This window comes from Thunnus maccoyii, chromosome 16, assembly GCF_910596095.1.
Source record: "Thunnus maccoyii chromosome 16, fThuMac1.1, whole genome shotgun sequence".
Taxonomy (NCBI): Eukaryota; Metazoa; Chordata; class Actinopteri; order Scombriformes; family Scombridae; genus Thunnus; species Thunnus maccoyii.
In genome coordinates this window covers 28629260-28651090 of record NC_056548.1, presented here as the reverse complement: position 1 = coordinate 28651090, position 21831 = coordinate 28629260, and the positions used below count along the sequence as shown (strand labels likewise).

The 21831-nt window shown below is 38.8% G+C and overlaps 1 protein-coding gene across 5 annotated transcripts in view; it reads left to right on the top strand.

The window, feature by feature from the left end:
• The first annotated feature begins 3157 nt into the window (after nt 1–3157).
• Nucleotides 3158–21831, top strand: part of rragd (ras-related GTP binding D) — a 90744-nt gene continuing 72070 nt past the window's right edge. For 3 of the 5 annotated variants that reach the window (XM_042436970.1, XM_042436971.1, XM_042436975.1), the window contains exons 1-4: nt 3158–3435; nt 11855–12150; nt 14699–14898; nt 17457–17571. In XM_042436970.1, coding sequence (XP_042292904.1) covers nt 3312–3435; nt 11855–12150; nt 14699–14898; nt 17457–17571 — 735 coding nt within the window. In that variant the 5' untranslated portion in view covers nt 3158–3311. Of the gene's footprint in view, nt 3436–4744; nt 4961–11854; nt 12151–14698; nt 14899–17456; nt 17572–21831 lie in introns of all 5 variants that reach the window. The other 2 variants (XM_042436972.1, XM_042436973.1) reach the window with 2 other exon arrangements.

The window sequence follows — 21831 nt, the reverse complement described above, 5'->3', positions numbered from 1 at the left end:
GAAAGATGTCTTCTAGTAGTTCTAGCAGGCTGCTCTGTATTAATAGGATGATGTAATGTACAGTTTGTTTGTTTTAAAGGGTAAATGTGCTATTAATACACAATTAAGGTATTTTTAGTGAAAATCTGTATTAAAAGTGATAACCAATAATGGAGGGTCATGTGTTTTTATTGATATATGCTTTTATATGCATATTACTTTACAAACACAAAACAGTAATTCAATTAACAGTATTTGAAACACAATAACATCCCCTACCCAACAAACATGACGCTACAAAAAACAAAATACCCACAAGAGCCCAATCTCTCCAGATATGAATAGAAAGGATTCCAAATGTCCAACAATTTGTCTGACTCATGGTTCAGGTTGTATGTCAGTCAAAGGAAGTAGGGAGGTAGTAGATATTGTCAGGGATACCAGAACCTTCACTGCTTAAAATTGTTAGTTTGTAAAATTTCAAACTCCTTGCAGATAACAAATTTAATACATAGTTAATGGTTTAACCCCATTAAACTTGATGAGCCAGATTAGATTTGATCCCTTAATCTCTTAACCACATCCTAATGGTACAGTTTGGTTAAACTTTTCATTTGTGGAATCCTGCAATTAGGTCTGTCAAAAAAAGTGCCAGTCTATCATTTTGCATGATTGTGAACCTTGAGTCTGCTGGGCCTTAAAGGATGAGGCTGGTGATTTTCTTTTGTTTTCTTATTGTCAACCAATCTCATGTGCACAGATAAACCAACAATGAACTGATCTTCTAACAAGTATTGTGTGTGTATCCAAAGCCTGATATATCTTATTCCTCTGTGGTGTACAGCTCTCTTGTTGTCCAAAAACTATTTAAAAAATGTCAATGAGTCAAGCAGTGGTTACTGTAGCTTGTTGACACCTCCAGAGACTAATAACAGTGATAAGGTAGTAACTAGGGATGTGCAGAGAGCCCACTATTCGTATTTGTATCTGTATTTGTATTTGTATTCGAATAAAAGTGGAAAGAGGCTTAAAAATCCAGTTTTTGCTTTTATTACATTTTTAATTTTAGAAAATTAAAGTGTTATAATAAGTGTTTATGAATAAACTACCTTACGAAGGAGGTCCCCAAACTGAGTCTCGAACTGGAGTCTCTCAGATCATAGATGACTGTGCTGACTACTGAGCTAAAACTTTACTCTTCACCTCATTGCAGACAGACCTCTAATTAACAAATATTTTTTAAAAATATTTGTATGACACAAATTTTCGTAAACTATTTGTGCTTTGCCAAATAATGTATTTGTATTTAGGCACACCCCTAGTAGTAACTCTCAGGAGAGAAGATTCTCATACAGCAGACACCACTGAGCATGCACGGAAACACGGTTCAGTTTACAGAGCTTTGCTAGCTTGATGTGCTACATATCACAACCTCTTGACTTTGTACTGAAGTTCTTTGATTAATTTATGATGTAATACAAGGTCAAGTGGTTGTGTTGTGTTGCACAACAAGCTAGCAAAACTTTGTAAATGAAATGTTCCTGCGCATGTTCAGTGGTGTCTGCCGCACAAGGAACCTTTCAACTCTCATAAGGTGAGAGTTATTATTTTAATTGCTGTTTTTACTCTTTGGAGCCATTTCTAAACAAACTACAGCAACCACTGTCTTCAGGGATGAAGGAACATGTCACTCAGTGCAGCAGTGTGGCTCATTGATGTGTTTGACATCAACGGAGATCTACAGCACAGAGGAATTAGATATATTAGGTTTTGGATACACACACATGGAAGGGTGATGGACCAGGGGAAAAATGTGGTGCAGAACTTAAGTTGGAGGAAAAATATCCATGTTTATGCTTCTACTTTCAACCCAATGGATGATTTCACATATCTGGGCATAAAAATTGTCCCTGAGGTGAATAAGATTGCTCAGATAAATCATGACCCATTTCTGGAAGCTCATCAGTAGAACACTGGACATATTTACCTATTTCAATGATTGGCAGGATAAATATTCTAAAAATGAACATGCCCCCTAAATTTCTCTATTTATTCCAGAATATCCCCCTGCCCCCTCCCTCATCTTTGTTTACTAGAATTAAGAAATTGTTTACCAACTTTATTTGGCAAAGTAAAGCAAATCAAAACTTTACAGGTCCAGCTGGAACTTTTCATCAAATATAAGTGTTTGTATTCAGCATCACATTCATAGTGGCAGGGAGATGGACGCCAGTTTTCTTTGTTTGTTCTTCTGCAACATTTGTTGGATGGTGGATACAGACAATGAATAATTTCCTCTCATGCATGTTCAGAATGTTATAGGCATGTTGGTGGTCTGACTCTTTCTTGTGACTCTATCTTCAGCCAGCCTTACTGGGCTTTCACACATCAAGCGCAAGTGCAACATCACATGGAGAAGGCCATCAGCTACGCTCTCCTGGACAGCTGCATGAAAGAGTGTTGCACACTGCTCTGCCAGGTTTAGCAGCCCAAAGTATAACCAATCTGAACTTTGACCTCAAATACGCTGACCCCCAACACACATCCAATGGCATTCCAGAAGTGACAAGGGGCAGAGGTTATAATGGTGAAAATTTCACTGTAGGGCCAAACGGAGAAGGTCTCTGAATTCCCAGAGTTATACAAATTTACTTTGCAATCCTTGGGTGAAAAAACCTCAAGCTCTGCTTAAAATGTCTGAGAGGATGGAGACAACAGGTCAGAAAATTAATATTGTAGCATCATCGATAGCTGTGTCATACTGTAGTATAGCAACATCTGAAAACAATAAATGAACACAATAATACTGCTGATAATTCTTACTTCTTCTAGCTTCCGCCTTCATCATGTAATTCTAAAAAATGGTGCACTATAACATTTTGAGGTCACATTTTTTACCTCTGTTCAAGATAATATTGATGCTGACCTGTATCGTAACCTTTTTCCCCACTTGATGTTTTTAATCTCCCTATACAATAACTTCATGGCCTCTGTGACTCAGTACCTCCTTTAGTTTGCTCTATTTTTTATTCAAATCAAATATTATATACAGCAGCCTATTTGTCATTTTTTCAGAAACATGATTTTAAGATTTCAACTATTTAACTAGCGTGGCTGGTTCTCATAAAATCACTTCAATAAATGTATTGACACCAGCTCACTCTGGTCTCCCCCCACCCCCCACCCCCGGCTGCAGTGTGTCGGACAGGAGGCAGGGGGGGTGGAAGTTCACCAGCATGGCTCTCATATATCAGGTGACAATGTGGGAAAGTTGGACGCTAGAAGCGGCTTAAAAACACCAAAAACAAAACGACAGGAGAAGTGACGAGAACATGACGACTGAGAAGGTGTCCGTGCTGAGCGGGCAGGAGGAGGAGGACACGGCTCTGGGATATTACGACGACGAAGACGATCTGGAGGCGTTTTCAGATGCAGAGTTAGGCTGTGAGGACGGAGGTAGGCGGATATTTATGTTGCCTAGGAAGGTCACACACTAGCGGAGAGCGAGCAGAGACGCCACTTTCACTTCGGCTCTGTTGTATTCACAGCTGAAACGTCTCAGTGCGGAGTACTGCTTCTAACTTCAGCCAGCCTGTTCTCCTGCTAGCTTACTGAAGCTGCATTTCCGACTGTGTTCGTTTCTGCGTTAGCACGGCGTCATTTTTAAAAGTTACTTACCGAGGGGGAGTAACGGAGTACTTTTAGTGCAAGTTTTATACATATAACACTGACACTTAGTGTTTTTCTTGCCTTCTGGGAGACTCGTTTACCTCTCAGAAAGAAATACACATCTTGCTCCACCGACTAGCTAACGTTACATGAATCTGAAAATGACATTTTAGTGTAGTAACGTTAGATTAGCTAACGTTAAGTCAGGTTACTTTCTGCGTAGGTGCTGACATTTTACCTCCTATCAGCTTACAAGATATGAAGTTAGAGTTTAAACTAGATCTATTACGGATTCTTTATGTTGGCTTCAATTTGAGATTATTTACTTACTTAATATTTTCAGTTTTATAGTATTGCAGTTTTGTACATTTGAAGTTGAAGATGAAGTCTTGTGAAATCCTATGCTTTATGATATCCATCAAAATATGTTGCCTGTTAGAGCCATTTATTTCTGTGTGGTAAAAAACTGTAAGCTATAGCCTATTCATTTACAAATTTACTCCAAAAATGTCAAATTTTCAGTTACTTCCCTTTCCAAAAGCTTTAACACCAGCAGTTTATGAAGTAGACCACCTTAGTTACACTGTTAAACCACTAAAGTTCATAAAAAGGAGAAGTTGACAAAAATCTGAGAAACTTTTGAAAAAGTGTTCTGTATGCTGCAGTATTGTACCATTAAATATAAAAACACCTCTGTAGGAGGACATGGTACCAAATTCATTTGAATGGATTGAGAATGTAAATGTTTGTGTGGTGTGATTTGCAAATGACCATTGGCTTTCAAAAATCACAAGAACCTTTTAAAAGCACACACCTGTTGCTGATCATGTGATGAGAGAGCCTGAGGAAGCCACAGTGCCAAACATGTTGTTCACTCACAGATTTGTAATCATATAATCATATGAAGATGATGTAGACATCCTTTGTGTGCGCTGTAATTCCTAGGAGTATTTTTCCATATTATTCCTGCTCCAGATCAGCACCCTGGTAGATGAATGAGCTAGAGCTATGCACAGGATCATTATCTGTTGATTTACTTGGATGACTCTACTGCTGTTTTTAATGACTATTGCTGAATCTCTGTATTTTTGAGCAGGGGTTCACTTGCTGCTCAGTCTGTGAGTGGGTCAGGAGTGCAGAGTGATGAAGTGAGTCTTTGAGACAGAGGTTAGAGAAGTGGGTTGCCAGCAGGATAAATCTGCCCCTTCCTCATTCCCATCACTAAGCAAAGCTGTTAACCTCCAGTAGCTTCAGTGAGGCTGCTCAGTGGCCAACAGGACTACTTTCAGGTGTGACTGAGTGTAAGGGTCAGGTAATGTTAGAAAATAACAGGTTCGTATGACATATGTAGCTGTATGACAGAATGTTACAGAAACAGCCACCCCCAACATTAAGGGAGGGGGTTTCTGAAGCTCTTCAAGCACCCAACAAGCACTTCTGATGAAGCATACTAGCAGCTCAACTATGTGAGTGTGAACAGAGCCTTCCTGAAAAACAGGGCATTGCTCTCAGAGAAACTTCCTACTTGGATAAATAAAACAAGGCTGAAACAAACAATTATTTTTATTAGACACACAAGCGGTGCTGGTCCAGACTGAAATATCTCAACAACTATTGGATGGATTGTCATGAAATTTTGTACAGACATTCATTGTGCCCAGAAGACGTATGACATGACCTTTCTTTTAGTGTCAATATGAAATTAAAACTATTGGATTGCTTACTGACATTTATGTTCCCATCTGGAAGTAAGTTGTGATTATGCTTGATTTTTCATCTAGGGCCATCACATACCATATTAAAAACAAAAGTCCAATACTTTGGTTTATGACTAAATACCAAATCCTCAGTAGACATTTATCAGATTAATCGTTTCAGCTCTGAAATAAAGGTTAATAGGATAAATGGATTAATAGGTTTTATATGATAATTTAAATCCATTGTACTGTATGTAAAAAAAAAAAAAAAAAAAAAAAAGTTTTGTAACTCTTTGTTTTTACCATTTATATGTTGTGATTTTAGTTACAGTTTACTTCATGTTGAAATTCAGAAATGAAAAATGAAAATTGTTTGACTTCCTTTGCATTAGCCTTCAACTGTATTGCATTAGTCCTCTGTGATCGGCTTTTGGACCTTGGATGTGGATTTTTATGATGATAAAAGCAAAAAGCTGTCTGTAGTCTGTAGACTTCTGTCTTCTTCACTTTCCTGCCCTCTTTGCCACTTCCAAGTAAATTCCAGTCAGGAGACACATGGCAGTGAAAGAGGCATGGAAAAGAGTGCGGTAATTATCATGTAAAGTTGAAACTGCTTTTAGTGATCACGGTTACAGTGATCATCTGCTTATATGGATCAAAAATCTCGGGACAGAATCATTCCTATATAAATGCTGTTTAAATAATTTGCTTATAGAAATCAATAGTCCACTTACAGTTCATTTTGGGTCTTTCCATACATGAAAACTTATGGAAAAAAAAAAAATTAAACTACAGTAATTCTATTTTCTTTTTACCTTACTACCATAGTCATCAGGTTTTGCGGTGCTCCTCTGCAGGGTTGTGTGGAGGTGTGGGATGCGGGTGTGATTATTTGTAACCGCTGTGAAACAATCTGAAAATAACGTTTTATTCCTCTCATTCACCGGCTTTCTAGCTACAACTGCTCGCTGTCCTCATCCACTCTCTAACTCGCTTGACCACTGCTTCTCTCTCTGTCTCTCTCTGTCTGTCTCTCTGTCTGTCTCTCTGTCTGTCTCTCTCTCTCTCTCTCTCTCTGTGTTGTCTTTTTTAAAATGAGTCAGGATGCCGTCAGCAAAGCCTAACTTTACTTTTAACGTTATCAAACGAAGAGAAATGTCCTCCCCTCTTCCTAGTAATGTCTTTGTCTTCCCTCATGGCAGGGTTGTACAGTGTTACAGGTTGCATTTCTCCAAAAGTTGATTCTGGTTCAACTTTCTAGCTGCGGCCCCCACCCCAACAGCCTAAATGCATGACCCGTATGCTTTGGGCTTGGAGGCTGGTGCTGCATGCACATTGAAATCATGATGGGGAAAAGAAAAGGAAAAAGTCATTTTCTCTCAGTGAAAAACATAGTCTCCTTGAAGCTTATGACAAAACTGCCAAAAAACGAGCCAACGAGATGCAGCAGTGAAACAACAAGCATTTGAAACAGCTGTACTGTAAATAGCGAAGCTGTCCATTTCATTACTTTATATTCATGTAATAAATATACAGATGTCAATCAGATGTTAATCTGCATGAGAAATTAAGAAAAAGAAAAAAAATTTAGTATAATAATCATCCGCTTATAGTGACCCAGATGGACGTGATGACTATTAAGCGGTTTCCACTGTAGTTGCAGATTCAGTAGCCTGGAGTGCTGCAGTTGTTTTTGTCCAGACTGGAATATAAAATGAGAATAGTGCATTGGTAATGCAAGGGAATCAGCAGGAGTTGAGATACAGTAGGAGCTGTTGTTTAAATCAAACACTGTGTTATTGACTCATTTCACTGTTGGGTGACTAAAGGTTAATCATTTGATACGCAGCTGATAGAGTATGTGTCTTGCTCAGTCATTTACAGCAGAAAGACTTTTTGTTAGAATGCACTTGACATTCTTCAACAGGGAGTGATCAAGGTCACAGTGTCAAAGGAGGAATGTGAGAGACACACACACACAAACACACACACACACATCAGCTCATGGTCACTTTTGGGGACATTACATAGACTTACATTAATTTCCTGGAGACTTACCCTAACTCTTTGTTTTCAATACACCCCCGTTTTCACAGGTAATTGTTAGTCTGTCCCTCCCGCTGCAGGAAATAATGGATTAATCCTGGAAGGCTGTTGATGTAGCACTTTTCTCCTTATGAAAGTAACACGGCAGTTATTCGACCAATGAGAGTCAGACGAAAGCATATTGACCAACTAATTGACCAGTCAACCAGGAGACTACAACCCTATATGCCATGTACACAACTCCTGTCTTTAAGTGGGCACTCATGCAACACATCTTTGGAAAGCTAAGATTCTTGTGATTTGATTTATATAATTCATTTCAAGATACAGTCACAACAGCAGGTAAAATCAACGCCTCTGTCAGACCACTAACAAACAAACAAACAATTACAAAATTCACGCTACTCACCTATGAAGCCTCACATTACTCCACTGACTGACACAACTCCAACAAAAATGGTCTTGTTCCATTGGCAAAGGTCTAGTTGACCCAATCCAGTAAAACATTTAGTCCAAAACACATTATTACATCAATAAATATCCACAAACAGCTGTTGCATCATTTCAAATTAGCCGGCAGATGTCCTAATCTTCCAATGTATTGTCCATCATAACTCACGTTAGCATGTAAGCATTAGCCACATCTTGGTATCAAAAAGGCGGCTCCACTCTGTCCTTTTGATTGACACCTCACTTGACCTAATAGGAGCTTCTATGTCCTGTCCACAGTCTACAATAGCCAACGAGAATCTGCGCTGAAATTATGTAAATATAAATAGTTTGCTGTGATTTACTTTTTATATGAACTGCCCTTCCACCATAGCACTTGTTTTGACTCTATACATACAAAGTTTCAACAGGGGAACAAAGGGCTATAATGTGTTTATGCTTCAGTTACAGGAGTTATTTGGTGTCTCTAAATGGCCTTTTTTTGGAAGACACCTGGACATACCTTTAGAAAAATGTGTAAAATATGAATTTTCTGTGGTATTGTTTGAACTTGGACTAGGTAAGACTCCATGCTGTCGTCCCATTGTGTTTTCCAGCTAATCACAGTCACAGCTATAGACCATCTGCACTGATCTGTTTGCAAAAAAATATTCAGGTGGAAATAAAAACCTTATACTGAAGTGTGTTCAAACTTCTTTCAAACTTTGCACAGTTATGTTTACCAACTCTCTCTCCACCTTCCTACACTCACATTTTGAGTGTAATTCATTTACCAGAAAAGAGGCAAAACACACAATAAAAGAAAGTTAAAGATGATTTGACTGATAGATTTTTTTAAAAAAAAATTCTATAGATATTGCTATAATATCGTTATTGTGAATTCTTTTGGCCACAATAATTGTGTTGTGAAAATCTGAAAAGATCATTAACGAGTAATGTCTTTAATAAAATTCATAAATTGAATCATTTATATCTTGACACTGTTTGGATGCTTTCAACTGTTTGTTTGTCTGAATTCTAAATTCTGCATTCTGCATTTCTAAACAAAATGAAAAAAGTAAATAATAATCATTTTTACCCGGACAAGTGACTTTTGTGCCTGGAGGAGTAAATTTACTTGTCAAGTGCCAAAAAGTTAATGTTGAGTCCCGATATATAATTCATTCATTCATCATACTGTTACAAGAGCTGCCTTCTATTAAAAGGTACAGAATTGGTTGGGTAACTTAATTTCCAAGTAAAGCATGCAGTCAGTTTTCCATGGCCAGACAACTTGAGAGGCTTTTCAGCCACTGATTAGCAATGTGTGCTTTTTCCATTGAAGGGCTGCACTCTTTTGTGAACACAACACTTCAGTAACTCAGGATGTCATTTGTTGGGGAAAAGAGAGACAGATTAAAAGAAGAGGAGTCAAAATTGAAGCTGCAGAGTCTGAGATATCCTGACTCTAAGTCCCTAGTAGAAACAAAGAAAGACTGAAACATACACTATCCATAATGCAACTCAATAGCATATTTTCTCAGACCATTCTTGAGTGGTGAATGGCCAGATCTTTCAACACAACAAAGTATATTTCAATATTTTATCACATTGTCATGAATATTGTTTGACAAAATGCAGCGTTTCCCACAGAATTAGATTTTAAATGTGGTGGTAGCTGACCAGGAAGGAATTAATTATTAAATAATAACTAATTTACTGTCCACACACACAAACACAGCTGTATTCTTACTGTATTAGGTGGTAGCACTGGTGCTAGCAAGCTAAAGATTTCAATAGCACAAAGAAAAATTTAGTAGCACACAGGATGGTTAACCCTTACATACTGTTCATATGCTGACCCTTCATAATATTGAGTGGGTCATTTTAGGTCCGGTTCAAGTATCCCTTTTTAATTAGTTCCTGTACCAAATTTCAACCAAAATTGTATTTTGCATCCATAAATAAGATTTTTGGGGCCAATACAGATAGTAGGGAGTAAAAAAATTCCAATAATGATATATCAGCTGATATTCTTATAATACACAGAATATACATTCACTGGCCACTTCATTAGGAACACCTCTGCAATCTAACGCAGTCCAGTACAACAGCTCTGCCATAAATTCTACTTTTATGAAGCTTATACATTTTCAGTTTTTGTTGACATTGTCAGAAAGGTGATAATTCTACTTTATGTTTATTATTAAGTTCGTAGTGGGTGGCCATGGTGTCCTGCACTGAGTTGCACCAGCTGTGCGTAAGTTCAAACGTAGCCTAGTTTGAACGTAAATTCTTACTTTGGTCAGAGCTTACGCGCTACTAACATTTTATTTTCTGAGACGATCGCAATGTGGTAAATTACAAAGTAATGATAATGAAAAATGTTCAGCACAGATGTAATGTGACAAAGTTACAGTCTATGGACCTAACGAATAGCAATAATGTTATTATTTGGTTAGTGTTAATGAAATATGAAAGCCCTAAATTGTGGTAGGCAACAACCTTATCCCAGATTGTCAGCCTGACTGTTTTGGCCACAGAAAGTGAAACGTCATTTTTTGCAACAAAATTTTGGTTAGTGTGGACTTTACGCCAGTGTAGGTAAGATGAACCTTACGTCTCCATGGTACAACCAAACATTGACACAGATTTGGTATCAACTTTATAACTAACTAGTTTCAACATATCATTTAGTGTGGACTTTACACCCTAACTTAAGAGAGAACTTATGCACAGCTGGAGCAACAGGCTAGTGAGGTGCATTATGTGGAATGGTATTCCTAGTATTTTGTCCACTCCATTAACATACATGAGGAAGGCAAAGCATTAGGAACACTTTTCAACTCCAGTACACCACCCACTACAATCTCAATAATAAACATAAAGTAGAATTATCACCTTTCTGAGAATTCACAGTGAGCAAGTGGGCTACAACTGCTTGCTACCATAAGTTTAACAAAATCCGGCAGTAAGGGAGATGATATGAGCAATTATCAAACAACTGTTGAACAAGCAGAGCATAAACTTAAATACAACGCCTTTGACTTCCAGCAGTCAACTCCTCTCTCATCCTCAGCTGCTATTTTACACCTCCTCTGTTTCACCACGGGTGGGGCTGAGTGCTCCACACACACATGGATCTCAGCGAAGCAGAGGAGAGACAAAGAAGTACTCAAGTTTATGACAACTACACTTGTTACATTACTGTAAGTGCAGCAAAAGTTTTGCGAATAAAAAGCAAATAAGTGTAATTTAATCCAGGTTTTAAGTCTTTTTCCAAAAATGAGTCTCAAAAAAGGGGGAGTCGTATTATAACAAGGGTCGTCTTATATTCAGGTCATTATGGTAATGTTTCTTTTGCTGATTTCTACAGATATGATACCAGCGCAGCCCACTCGCATGTGTGTGGATTATTTCTTTTTGCACAGAATAATTTTTAATAGCGTATGCGATCAAAACAGTCGCTCTGTACAGTCCTGACACACACACGCACACACACACACACACACACACACACACACACACACACACACACACACACAGGCTAACATGCTAACAGGCTCAGAAAGCTGTCCAGAATTGGACTTGTTCGGTTTTTGCTCAGTTTGTCTTTTTTTTCAACTCTCAAATTCTCAAATTCGTCCCCTTGAGCCCTGCATGCTTGTTAATAACTTATTTTAAGAGTTGGGTCTTTGAGATTGTGTTAAGAACATAGAAAGACTAACTTATTAGAGTTCATATGAATGCATCAGTTTTGGGCACATCTGTGCAGAGGTGTTTATGATAGAAAATCAATATGTAGCAGGCAGTGTTGATATTGTGGTGGGCCGCTACAAATAAATGAATGTATGTGAAACCCTGAAATTACCCTGCCATATCATGATGTTATTTTAAGGCACATCAGACATCACTCAACTCTGCTGAATAGAAACCTATAACTAGCAAATTGACTTTGACTTGTAAAATCAATGTCTTGAGTTGCCTAATATAGGAGTTTATTTACAGTAATTTACTGTCCCTCTGTTGTCTAGTGTTGGGCTTCAGTGACTCACTGAATGGAGAGGTCAAACCTCGCATCCTGCTGATGGGCCTGCGGAGGAGTGGGAAGTCCTCAATTCAGAAGGTGGTTTTCCACAAAATGTCCCCTAATGAGACCCTGTTTCTGGAGAGCACCAACAAGATCTGCAGGGAAGACGTCTCCAGCAGCTCCTTCGTCAGCTTCCAGATCTGGGACTTCCCTGGCCAGATCGATTTCTTCGACCCCACCTTCGACTATGAAATGATCTTCAGAGGCACCGGAGCACTGATCTTTGTCATCGACTCACAGGTCAGGCCACAAAGGCTGCCATAGAGAAGTGAATCATCTCCTTAATTATCTACGATGACCCAGCTGCTGTGATACCATTATTACAAAAGTAGTGGGGTTTAGAGGGTGACTACCAGAAATGCTGCTGACATTAGCATTCATGCCAGGTGTAGGTCCAGGAGTGGGACTTTACAAGCAGAACACGGTCCTCAGCAGCAGGAGCTGACAGATGAGGAGGCTTGCCCTTTACAGAAACATACACTTCCTGCACCAAGAAACTTATTGTTGAAAGGGCCTTACGCAAGTGGTGCCCAATAGTTCATGATTGGCAGATCAGCTCCACAATTGATGGTCAATAGATTATTTGGAGTACTTGTGTCTTTTGGCATATGTATGAGTTAAAAGATAAGTTTTAGGGGTACAGTAATGTTTTTTTTTTAGATATAATATTAATGCATCTCTTTTTCAACATTACACATACAGTGTACACAAGATGTATCTAAAGCTGATTTAACAGAGCTGACTAAAGAATTTTGAAATATACAGAGTAGCACTTGGCAGTGTCCCATCCTATCATGGGAATGGTGCGCCTTTGCTGCAGTTAGTACATTATTTTTCGCATTCCACGAAGACCAGCCCTACTCTGCTTCTGATTGGCACGTACTCGTTGCCCTTCAGGTGTCATGTATTGGAATATGCAATCCTGAGGGAAACTGCTAGGGTTGGTTAGGTTTATGTTTAATTATGAGGAGAGGGTTGGTTAGGTTTAGGTATAATTATGAGGAGAGGGTTGGTTAGGTTTAGGTATAATTATGAGGAGAGGGTTGGTTAGGTTTAGGTATAATTATGAGGACAGTGTTGGTTAGGTTTAGGTATAATTATGAGGACAGTGTTGGTTAGGTTTAGGCATAATTATGAGGAGAGGGTAGGTTAGGTTTAGGCATGAAGAGTGAGATAGTCAGGATAGATCTATCAGGGTTAGGGCAATAAACAATGGAAATTGATGTGTTGCGTCTCTCACACCTACACATGAAACATCATCACAAATGCAGGCAGAAGACTGAGCCAATCAGAGGCAGAGTAGGTCGGGCCTTTGTAGAATGCAGGTGGGAGAAAAAATAACATGGGGTTCAAGCACTTGTGCCACAGAATAGCATGTGTTACAGTATGTTGTCAGTAGGGGGCACTCTGCTTACACACAGCTTCATACAGGTAAATAGACTACTGCACTGTGGGTTGGGATGTGATGTCACATCATACTGCATTGAGAGTGTAGCAGCAGTGGTGTCATAAAATCTAGTGGTGTTCCTCTTTCCAAGATGAACCCTTTGTTGCCCATGGTGACAAATATCCTCGGACTGGTTGACTTCTAGCCTGGTGCCGCTGGTTATAACATAATGTTGATGTAGTGATGTGATATACGATCGAGAGTCTGCACACAGTGTTTTATTTTGAAAATTGAGCGGATGCTTTATGCTGTTCCTGTGTCTGACTTCCTGCCTGGCTCGATCTGCTCTGTGCAGCTTGATGCAGCTTCTGTCAAAAATAGACCAGGCGCATATGTTTAGCAGAGCTGCTTCTGGGATGCTTCTGAAACTAGAGTGGCTGCGATCAGCTCTAGTGGCCGTGTCGCACCCGGAATGCGACACAGACACACCCAGTGGGTTCAAGCCGGTAGTTCAACACACTGTCAAAATCGGGATGGCCAGTTTAAATGTAATAAACAGCTGTATTCAGTGTCCTAAAATCTGATGCAAAGTGAGGGAAATATCAAACTCTGTTTATTCATGGAGAAAACATTTGTGCATGACCACCATCAGAGACAAAGAGATTCACATTCACACCTATAGCCAGTCTTTAGTTTTGAAAATGATCAGTGCTGCTTGTAGGGAAGGTCTGGGGGAAGGTCTTAGGAGTAACAGCTGAGATCCAGCTTTCCTCTGATATGTACTCATGATGCGCCATGACACACACTGACGGTCACTTCTCTGTGAACAGTACAGCTGCTGTCATTGACCTTTATTGTTTGGTATGTTAGAGGACTTCATGATATTCAGATACTTGATGATTGTTTCAGTCAGCAGTGTGGGAGTTCAGATCTTTTGACACAAAAAAAGCGTTTTTATTTTTTCATTTCACTAGTTAATGTGAATGAAGAGGCAGTAATGCTCACACTGTAGAGCCCTGCTGTAGGACTCATCTGCTGTACCATGTTGGAACATTCCAGTCTCTCAAATGGAAACGTCCATTTGGTCTAGAGAGATGGAAGGGGATCACATATATGTTGTTATTAAAAAGTTGTAATAATGATATGTAGTGAGTAGGATGCTGAACGGTGTAAAAAGAAAATATGTAATGGAGACAGTTTTTAAAAAACCTCAAACATACATGTCTGCCATTTCTTTACTGACATATCTTGTTACTTCTTGGTCAATATACTCTGATAACAAAATCATACAAATCTAAAATTACCCACAAAAATGAGTGTAGTTCAGATCAAATAACCTGAACTGTAAATGTTACTGTTTTTTTAACAGCATCATTTTTTCCTTTCCCTCCCGCCTGATAGGATGACTATGTGGAGGCTCTGAGTAGACTGCATCTCACAGTGACCAGGGCTTACAAAGTCAATCCAGACATCAACTTCGAGGTGTTCATTCACAAAGTGGACGGCCTGTCAGACGACCATAAGATCGAGAAGCAGAGGGACATTCACAAACGTGCAAATGATGACCTTGCAGATGCAGGTCTGGAACGAATACACCTGAGGTGGGCTTTACTTGCAGCTTTTGGACTGTTTTTGACTTCAGGAAGGATTATAGATTAAATAGATACAGTAATACAAGCTAATTTAAAATGATATAATGAGTCATAAATCTTTACAGTCCTTTAAGCCCAATGGTTCTAAGTATTTTGATGTCATGGAAAATGACAAATAACACTATAGGACCAAAGCCAAAGTTTTAACCTTGAGACCCACATAATCTGGAACAGGCTTAATATTGATTTAGTTCTGAATTGCAGAGCTTTCTTCACTGTACCTGGTGATAGTATAACTTGTGGTTAATGTAGTCATTTCCACACTTTCTTTGGATAAATCATTTGTAGCTAAATTAAACTTCATATTCAGGGGCGGAGCTAGACTCTCAGCACAGAGGTGGCAGAGCATTCTTGAGGAGCCCTTCTGATAAAGTTATTTTAAAATTCACAACTGTAACATAGCTGATATATCCTATCCTATCATATCCATTAACAGAAATTGTCACGTAGTGAGCCAAGCAAGCCTCTGTTTAAGAGAACATACAGTGAAGCCACTTTGTCAGACAAGCTTGCTCTGATGAACAAAAAAAGAAAACAGTTTGCCAGTTGCATGAAATGTTTCACCACCGAGGACAGCAAGCAGAGTCTACATGCATTGATTGACGAACGGTTCAGCACCACCGCCGATAGACAGCGACAGGCCAGGTGCACTGTCTCAGTACCATGTCTTTCTTACATGGGAATAACATAAACATAAAATTTGACAAGGCTTATTCAAATATAAAATAGACACAGTGGTCTACAACACTATACAAGGCCTATTCATTCAAACATAAAGTAGACAAGTCTACAACACCACAGTCAGTGACACTGACAGGTGCCGAGATGCGGCAAGCATGGAGTTAAACAACACATTAAGCTAACATTCTGACTGAAAAGTATCACTACATGTATCAAATACACAACTTACTCACTCTTGTTTCTATATGCATGAATGAATTATGACAAGCAACAAGCAGACAGAGCTTCTGCACAGGCTCATTGTCAAACCACACAGTGAACAGGTGACTGAACCACAGCAAAACTGGGGAAAATCCACCTTATTCAAAGCCTCGGCAAGCTTGTCAGTCCCAGTACAAAATCCAGTTCATAACAGGGCCATACAGTGCGACAGTTTTGATCACATGTGCTATTAAAAACTGTTCTGTGTGATGAAAAATATTGCGCTGGTATCATATCTGTAAAAATCAGTGAAAGAAACGTTACTATTCTGCCCTCTGTTTGAGTGCAAGTAGTTTTTATGTTCTGCAGTGTCCCCTCCTGGTCATTCAACAGAAGTAGTTACACAACAGGGAATTTCCTTCAGCGCTAACCAGACAGAGTAGAGAGCACATGTGCTGGCATCTGCTGCTGCTATTTATTTTTAACATTGTTGCCTTGGACACTATTGGTCCGTTGGTATTGTGTGTTTTGTGATTTCTTTACACTATATGCATGATATATTCACTGTGTATTTGTTTTGTTGCAGATTAGGTCTAGAGGTGACTTAATTGATGGCTAGCATAGCTGCAACCTGTTAGCTAACCTGCTTTACTCGGTGACACAGCGTTTTTTATTTCTTATATAGTTATGTCAGTGTAATGAATATTGTTCAGATTCTGATTCGTGTTTGCATTTTGTGCTTTGTAGCAGTTTTACAGTAAATGTGAGTCTTCATTAAACATGCAAGAAAAGTTACGCCTTGTTTTTAATGGAGGACTGCAGACTGTTGGCTAACTGTCTAGCTTTGGATAAAGACTACTCATTGCGAGGACAGTATAATTACCGTATTGACCCGAATGTAAGACGACCATAAGATGACCATCACTTTTTCAAGACTCATTTTTGGAAACAAGACTTAAAACTTGGATTAAACTACACTTACTTTCATTGCACTTACAGTAACGTAATAAGTGTAGTTGTCATTAACTTGAGTACCTCACCTGGTTCACTGTCTCTCCTCTGCTCCGTTGAGCTGTGTGTGTGTGTGTGGAGCACTCAGCCCCGCCTGTGGTGAAACAGAGGAGAGGTGAGAAACTCAGCATGACCATAAATGATGGTAAAATGCAGTTTATTATGCTATGTTATGTTATTTACCTAATTTCTGTGCACTTGTTTCATTTCAGTTCAGTGTGAGACTCTACTGCATTTTGCTGTCATTTATGGTCGTGCTGAGTTTCTCTCTATAGTGGTGGGCAGCTTTCATAGGACTATAAAAAGCACCTGAGTGCCTATTTCACTGATTTGGTGGATTGGTTAATCTAAGATGGAAAAGGAGACAATGAGTGGAAGAGAAATCAGAGAATCAGTAAATATCAGTAAATATGATCATTAGTCTTCTCCTTATATTAACATATTATCTAGAAGTTTTTCAAAGAATCTGATGACCTTGACATGCTATTGATTGGTGACTGTTCTCTTGTTTTCTGTCCATTTCTGTAAGCAGCTATGAGTGATGGAATTGTAAAGTAGTGGTGCTGTAGTGCTGTACTCATTCTGATTCAGATTATTTCCTCTTACCTTTCTAGCTTCTATTTAACCAGTATATACGATCACTCCATATTTGAGGCTTTCAGTAAAGTGGTCCAGAAGCTCATCCCACAGCTGCCCACGCTGGAGAACCTGCTCAACATCTTCATATCTGTGAGTAATCCTACTGCTGTGGCAAACAGTCAGCCTGGCACTGCAGAATGCATTTAGACTAGTCTACTGTTAAGCGGTGCAAATGTATCTGAATATTGAGACATCCTTTAGTCATATCTCCATGGAAACCTTGCACCAGTGTGCTTCTGTATTTCCCCCACATTTTAATAGTGGGACTATGCACATTATAGTTGTATGCAAAAGTTTGTGCACTTTTTGACAAATAACATATTTTGGTGATTTTTTTTTTTTTGAAAAGATGTGAACACAGCCTTTCTAGTAAATGGAACATAAAACACAATATTTTCAGCAAATATTAATGCATATTTACTTTTTATGTCATAAATTGAACAAAAAAAATAAAAACATCATAGTACATAGTCAATACATAGTAACACCCCCTCAGGCAGATATTGCAGCCTGCCAAATGCTTTTCGTAGCCAGCTAAAAGTCTTTCAGTTCTTGTATTAAGAATTTTCTCCCATTCTTCAAGGCAAAAGGCTTCTAGTTCTGTCATAATCTTGGGCCGTCTTGCATGCACAACTCTTTTAAGATCTACGCACAGATTTTCAGTTAATTTTAAAGTCTGTGTCAAGTAGTAATAAACATGTGTTCTGAGTCTGTCACACCACAGAAAAATATGTAATTAACCACCCAGCCAAATTTGAATGATTGAAAAAGTTGCTAAGTATATAAAGTAAGGTTTCAAAATCGTGGAAAAATAAGCTCTGAAAGGCTGGGGGCGTGTCTGCTGAAGGCGCTGAAAGCACGACCCAACTGAACAGCCTCTGAGTTAACAACGCTCATAATAAACTCCTGTATAGAAGTACACTATTTAAAACAGGCCTTGCTTGTAGGTGTAAGGCAGCAACATGGATGATATTTTAAAAATTAAGTAATGTTAGGAACCACTGTTTAATTCGGCACATATTTTGTATGTAAATGTGGATTTGTTTCAGTAAAAATGTAACTTAAATGACTAGTTAACAAGCAATCCATCACCAACCATTGTTATGTTTCATTACTCACTTCTTTGCTGAAATGTCCTTGACCGTCACCTTTGGAGCAGAAGCCTCTCATGCTGTGCTTTTTAGTGAAGTGCTGCCCAACAAATGGTGTCAGCCACTGCTGCATCAATTGACTCGCCTGTCCTCCCAGCTGAACAGCTGGTGCTGAAGCTGAAGTGATGGGTGGTGGCCAGTGTTGGCTGCTGCCAGCGCCACGTGCGTTGATTCTACCCGTCCTCCCAGCTGAACAGCTGGTGCTGAAGCCGATGCCGCTGGTGGCTCCACCCATTTAAGTCAGGGGACTGTGAAGGCCATTCCAAAACTCTCAGCTGGAGTCTCTTGAGGTAGTCCATGGTGGATTTCGAGGTATGTTTAGGGTGATTATCCTGTTGTAGAAGTCATCCTCTTTTCAGCTTCAGCTTTTTTTCTACAGATGGTGTGATGTTTGCTTCCAGAATTTGCTGGTGTTTAGTGGAATCCATTTCTCCCCCCACTCGTGCAATGTTTCCTCTGGCTACAACACAACCCCAAAGCATGATAGATCCATCCCCATGCTTAACAGTCGGCACAGTGTTCTTTTCATGAAATGCTGCTCCTTTTTTTCTCCAAACATACCTTTACTGATTGTAGTTTACTGAGTGTGATTTACTGATTGCTGACAGTTTTCTTCAACTGACTCTTCCATGAAGGTCTTGTTTATACAATCATCACTGCAGAGTGGAACAGTACACCACCACTCCTGAGTCTGCTAAATCTTCCTGCAGGTTTTTGCAGTTAAATGGGGGTTTTGATTGAGCTGTCTGACCAGCATATGAGCAGTTCTCGCTGAGAGTTTTCTTGATCTTCCAGATCTCATCTTGACCTCCACAGTTCTCCTAAACTGTCATCTCTTAATTACATTTCACACTGTAGGGACTGCAAGCTGGAAACACTTTGCTATCTTCTTGTAGTCTTCCCCTGCTTTGTGGGCATAAATAACTTTCATTTTCAAGAGTCTTACACAGCTGCTTAGAGGAACCCATGGATGCTGAGTGTTCACAAGGTTTGAAGAGTCAGTCAGAGTCTTTGAAACTAGTACCAGCTGACATTTCCTAATGACAGTTGTTGACATGCCTCAGGCCTGATGAAAAAAGAAAGGAGAAAAAAAAGTATCTGAGACTTTGGAACTCTTAGACTGCCCAAACTTTTGCACATGCCACAAAGATGTTTTTATTTATTTATTTATTTATTGTTCATTTTATGACATAAAAACTATCTATGCATTAATGTTTGCTGAAAATATTGTGTTTTATGTTACATGTTCTAGAGAGGCTGTGTTCACATCTTTTCAATTAAAAAAATCACCAAAATATGTTATTTGTCAAGGGGTGCCCAACCTTTTGCATACAACTGTATATTGCATGTGCATGTCCTCCTGCACGCCACAATCCAGTCACTAGGTGGTAGTGACACATAACTAATAAACTGGTCATCCTGCATGAATGCAGACATTGCATGGAACACCGTAATAATCATTCATGAATGAAGGAAAACCAAAGCATCTAAACTAGATTTGCCCATTGACATGCCTGCATCACTGACTGTTACATGCTGTTGGCCACCACATTACCATGATGCCCCAACTCCTGTGGTACATAGTTTTCCAGAATCTCAATGATTCCAATTTTTATTTTCATTCATGTTCTATATGCCATACTGAATGAAATATTTGCAAACCCTTACTGATGCCATTTGTTCAGGCTCTAAATTTTCAGGTGAAATCTTATTAGAGTGTCCATGTAGTATGTATTTGGCTTGGTTTACACTTTGTCTGTGTTGTTTACTCTCCCATGCAAATTCACATAAGTGCCTGTCAGGTCAGTGTCATGTAAATGAGCTGAAATGATAATGAGCTATAACTGTGTCTATTACTGAGATTCTCACTGGGCTTTAAACCAATCCTCAATATACCCATGTAAATTATGTTATGTTATGGAACCTATACAATGTCCTCTTCATGTCACAATAACGTGCCTTGCACAAAAGTTAAAATAAATGAAAAATGTATCTTTTCTTAAAAAATACAGCTGGACAGCCTACAGTAGGCCTTTATTAAAATTATTAGTAAAGTATGTGTAATAGCAGGATAAGTCTACATTAACAAAATACAGCCTGTATCACAGCTTTTTTACAACGTAATTTAGACAGTTTGAACAAAATTACATCAACAAAATACTAAATTCCTGATGCAGTCTTATGATGAACAATAAAATGTTATATTTCATGTGAGAAATTGTGCTCTGCAGGTCACTCACTTTTAACAGAGTTTACAAAGCAAACACACAATCAGAAAAGCATTTGCACTATATGCTGTAGCTGACACTGTTGCATCAGAACATACCTGGATTGGCCTTGATCCAGATTGGATCAGGATATCTCTATTGGTTTGTTTTCATCAGCTGTTGAGTTTTAAATGCTTTCTTATTTCCGAGCTGCGGTATAAATATTATTTATTTATACTGCAGCCGTATTCCACCCACACAGGCATTGATATTGACATTGATTGATTGACTGAATAAGTATCTGAAAATTAAACTGCAATTCAGGTTTGCCCTGCTGTAGTTACCATGATGGAGGGTAAAAACACAGTACATTGCCATTGTGATCCACCACACAATTGATAGATCAGAGATTAACAAGAAGTGTTAATTAAGGATACATGCTCTTTATAACACAGGGCCGTCTCTTCGGCTTTTGAAGGGCTCTACATTCACCGTAAAGTAGGACTGTACCCGACTCAGAATTTTGTCAGTCGAATCAGATTTGGCAGTTCAGTACGAAGATTTGACCATTCGCTCCTTTTTTCCCATATAGTCTATCTGGCAATCAGAAAATCTATTGGCATGAGTTTCAGTGAAGATTTCAGCCATATTAACATAGTCTAATACAATCATGGGAACATATTTTTTAGATTTGAATTGCCAAAATATTATGTTGAGCTACCTTATGGATTTGTCGGAATAATCAGACAGGCAACACGCATGTATTTCTGTTTAAATCAAGCTCTTATAGCCAATTGTTTTTATTTCACTTTAAACATTAAAAACAACGTGCAAATTTATAATCAAATGAAAGTGTTTAAAATAAATTCACAGCATTACCTGCTATGAAATAACTGACACCTCTCCTTCAACAGGATAGGCCTACTTCTTTATTTCTCTTTAAACATAAAAACTAATAAATACATCCAAACAAGAATAAATTAACAGATGCA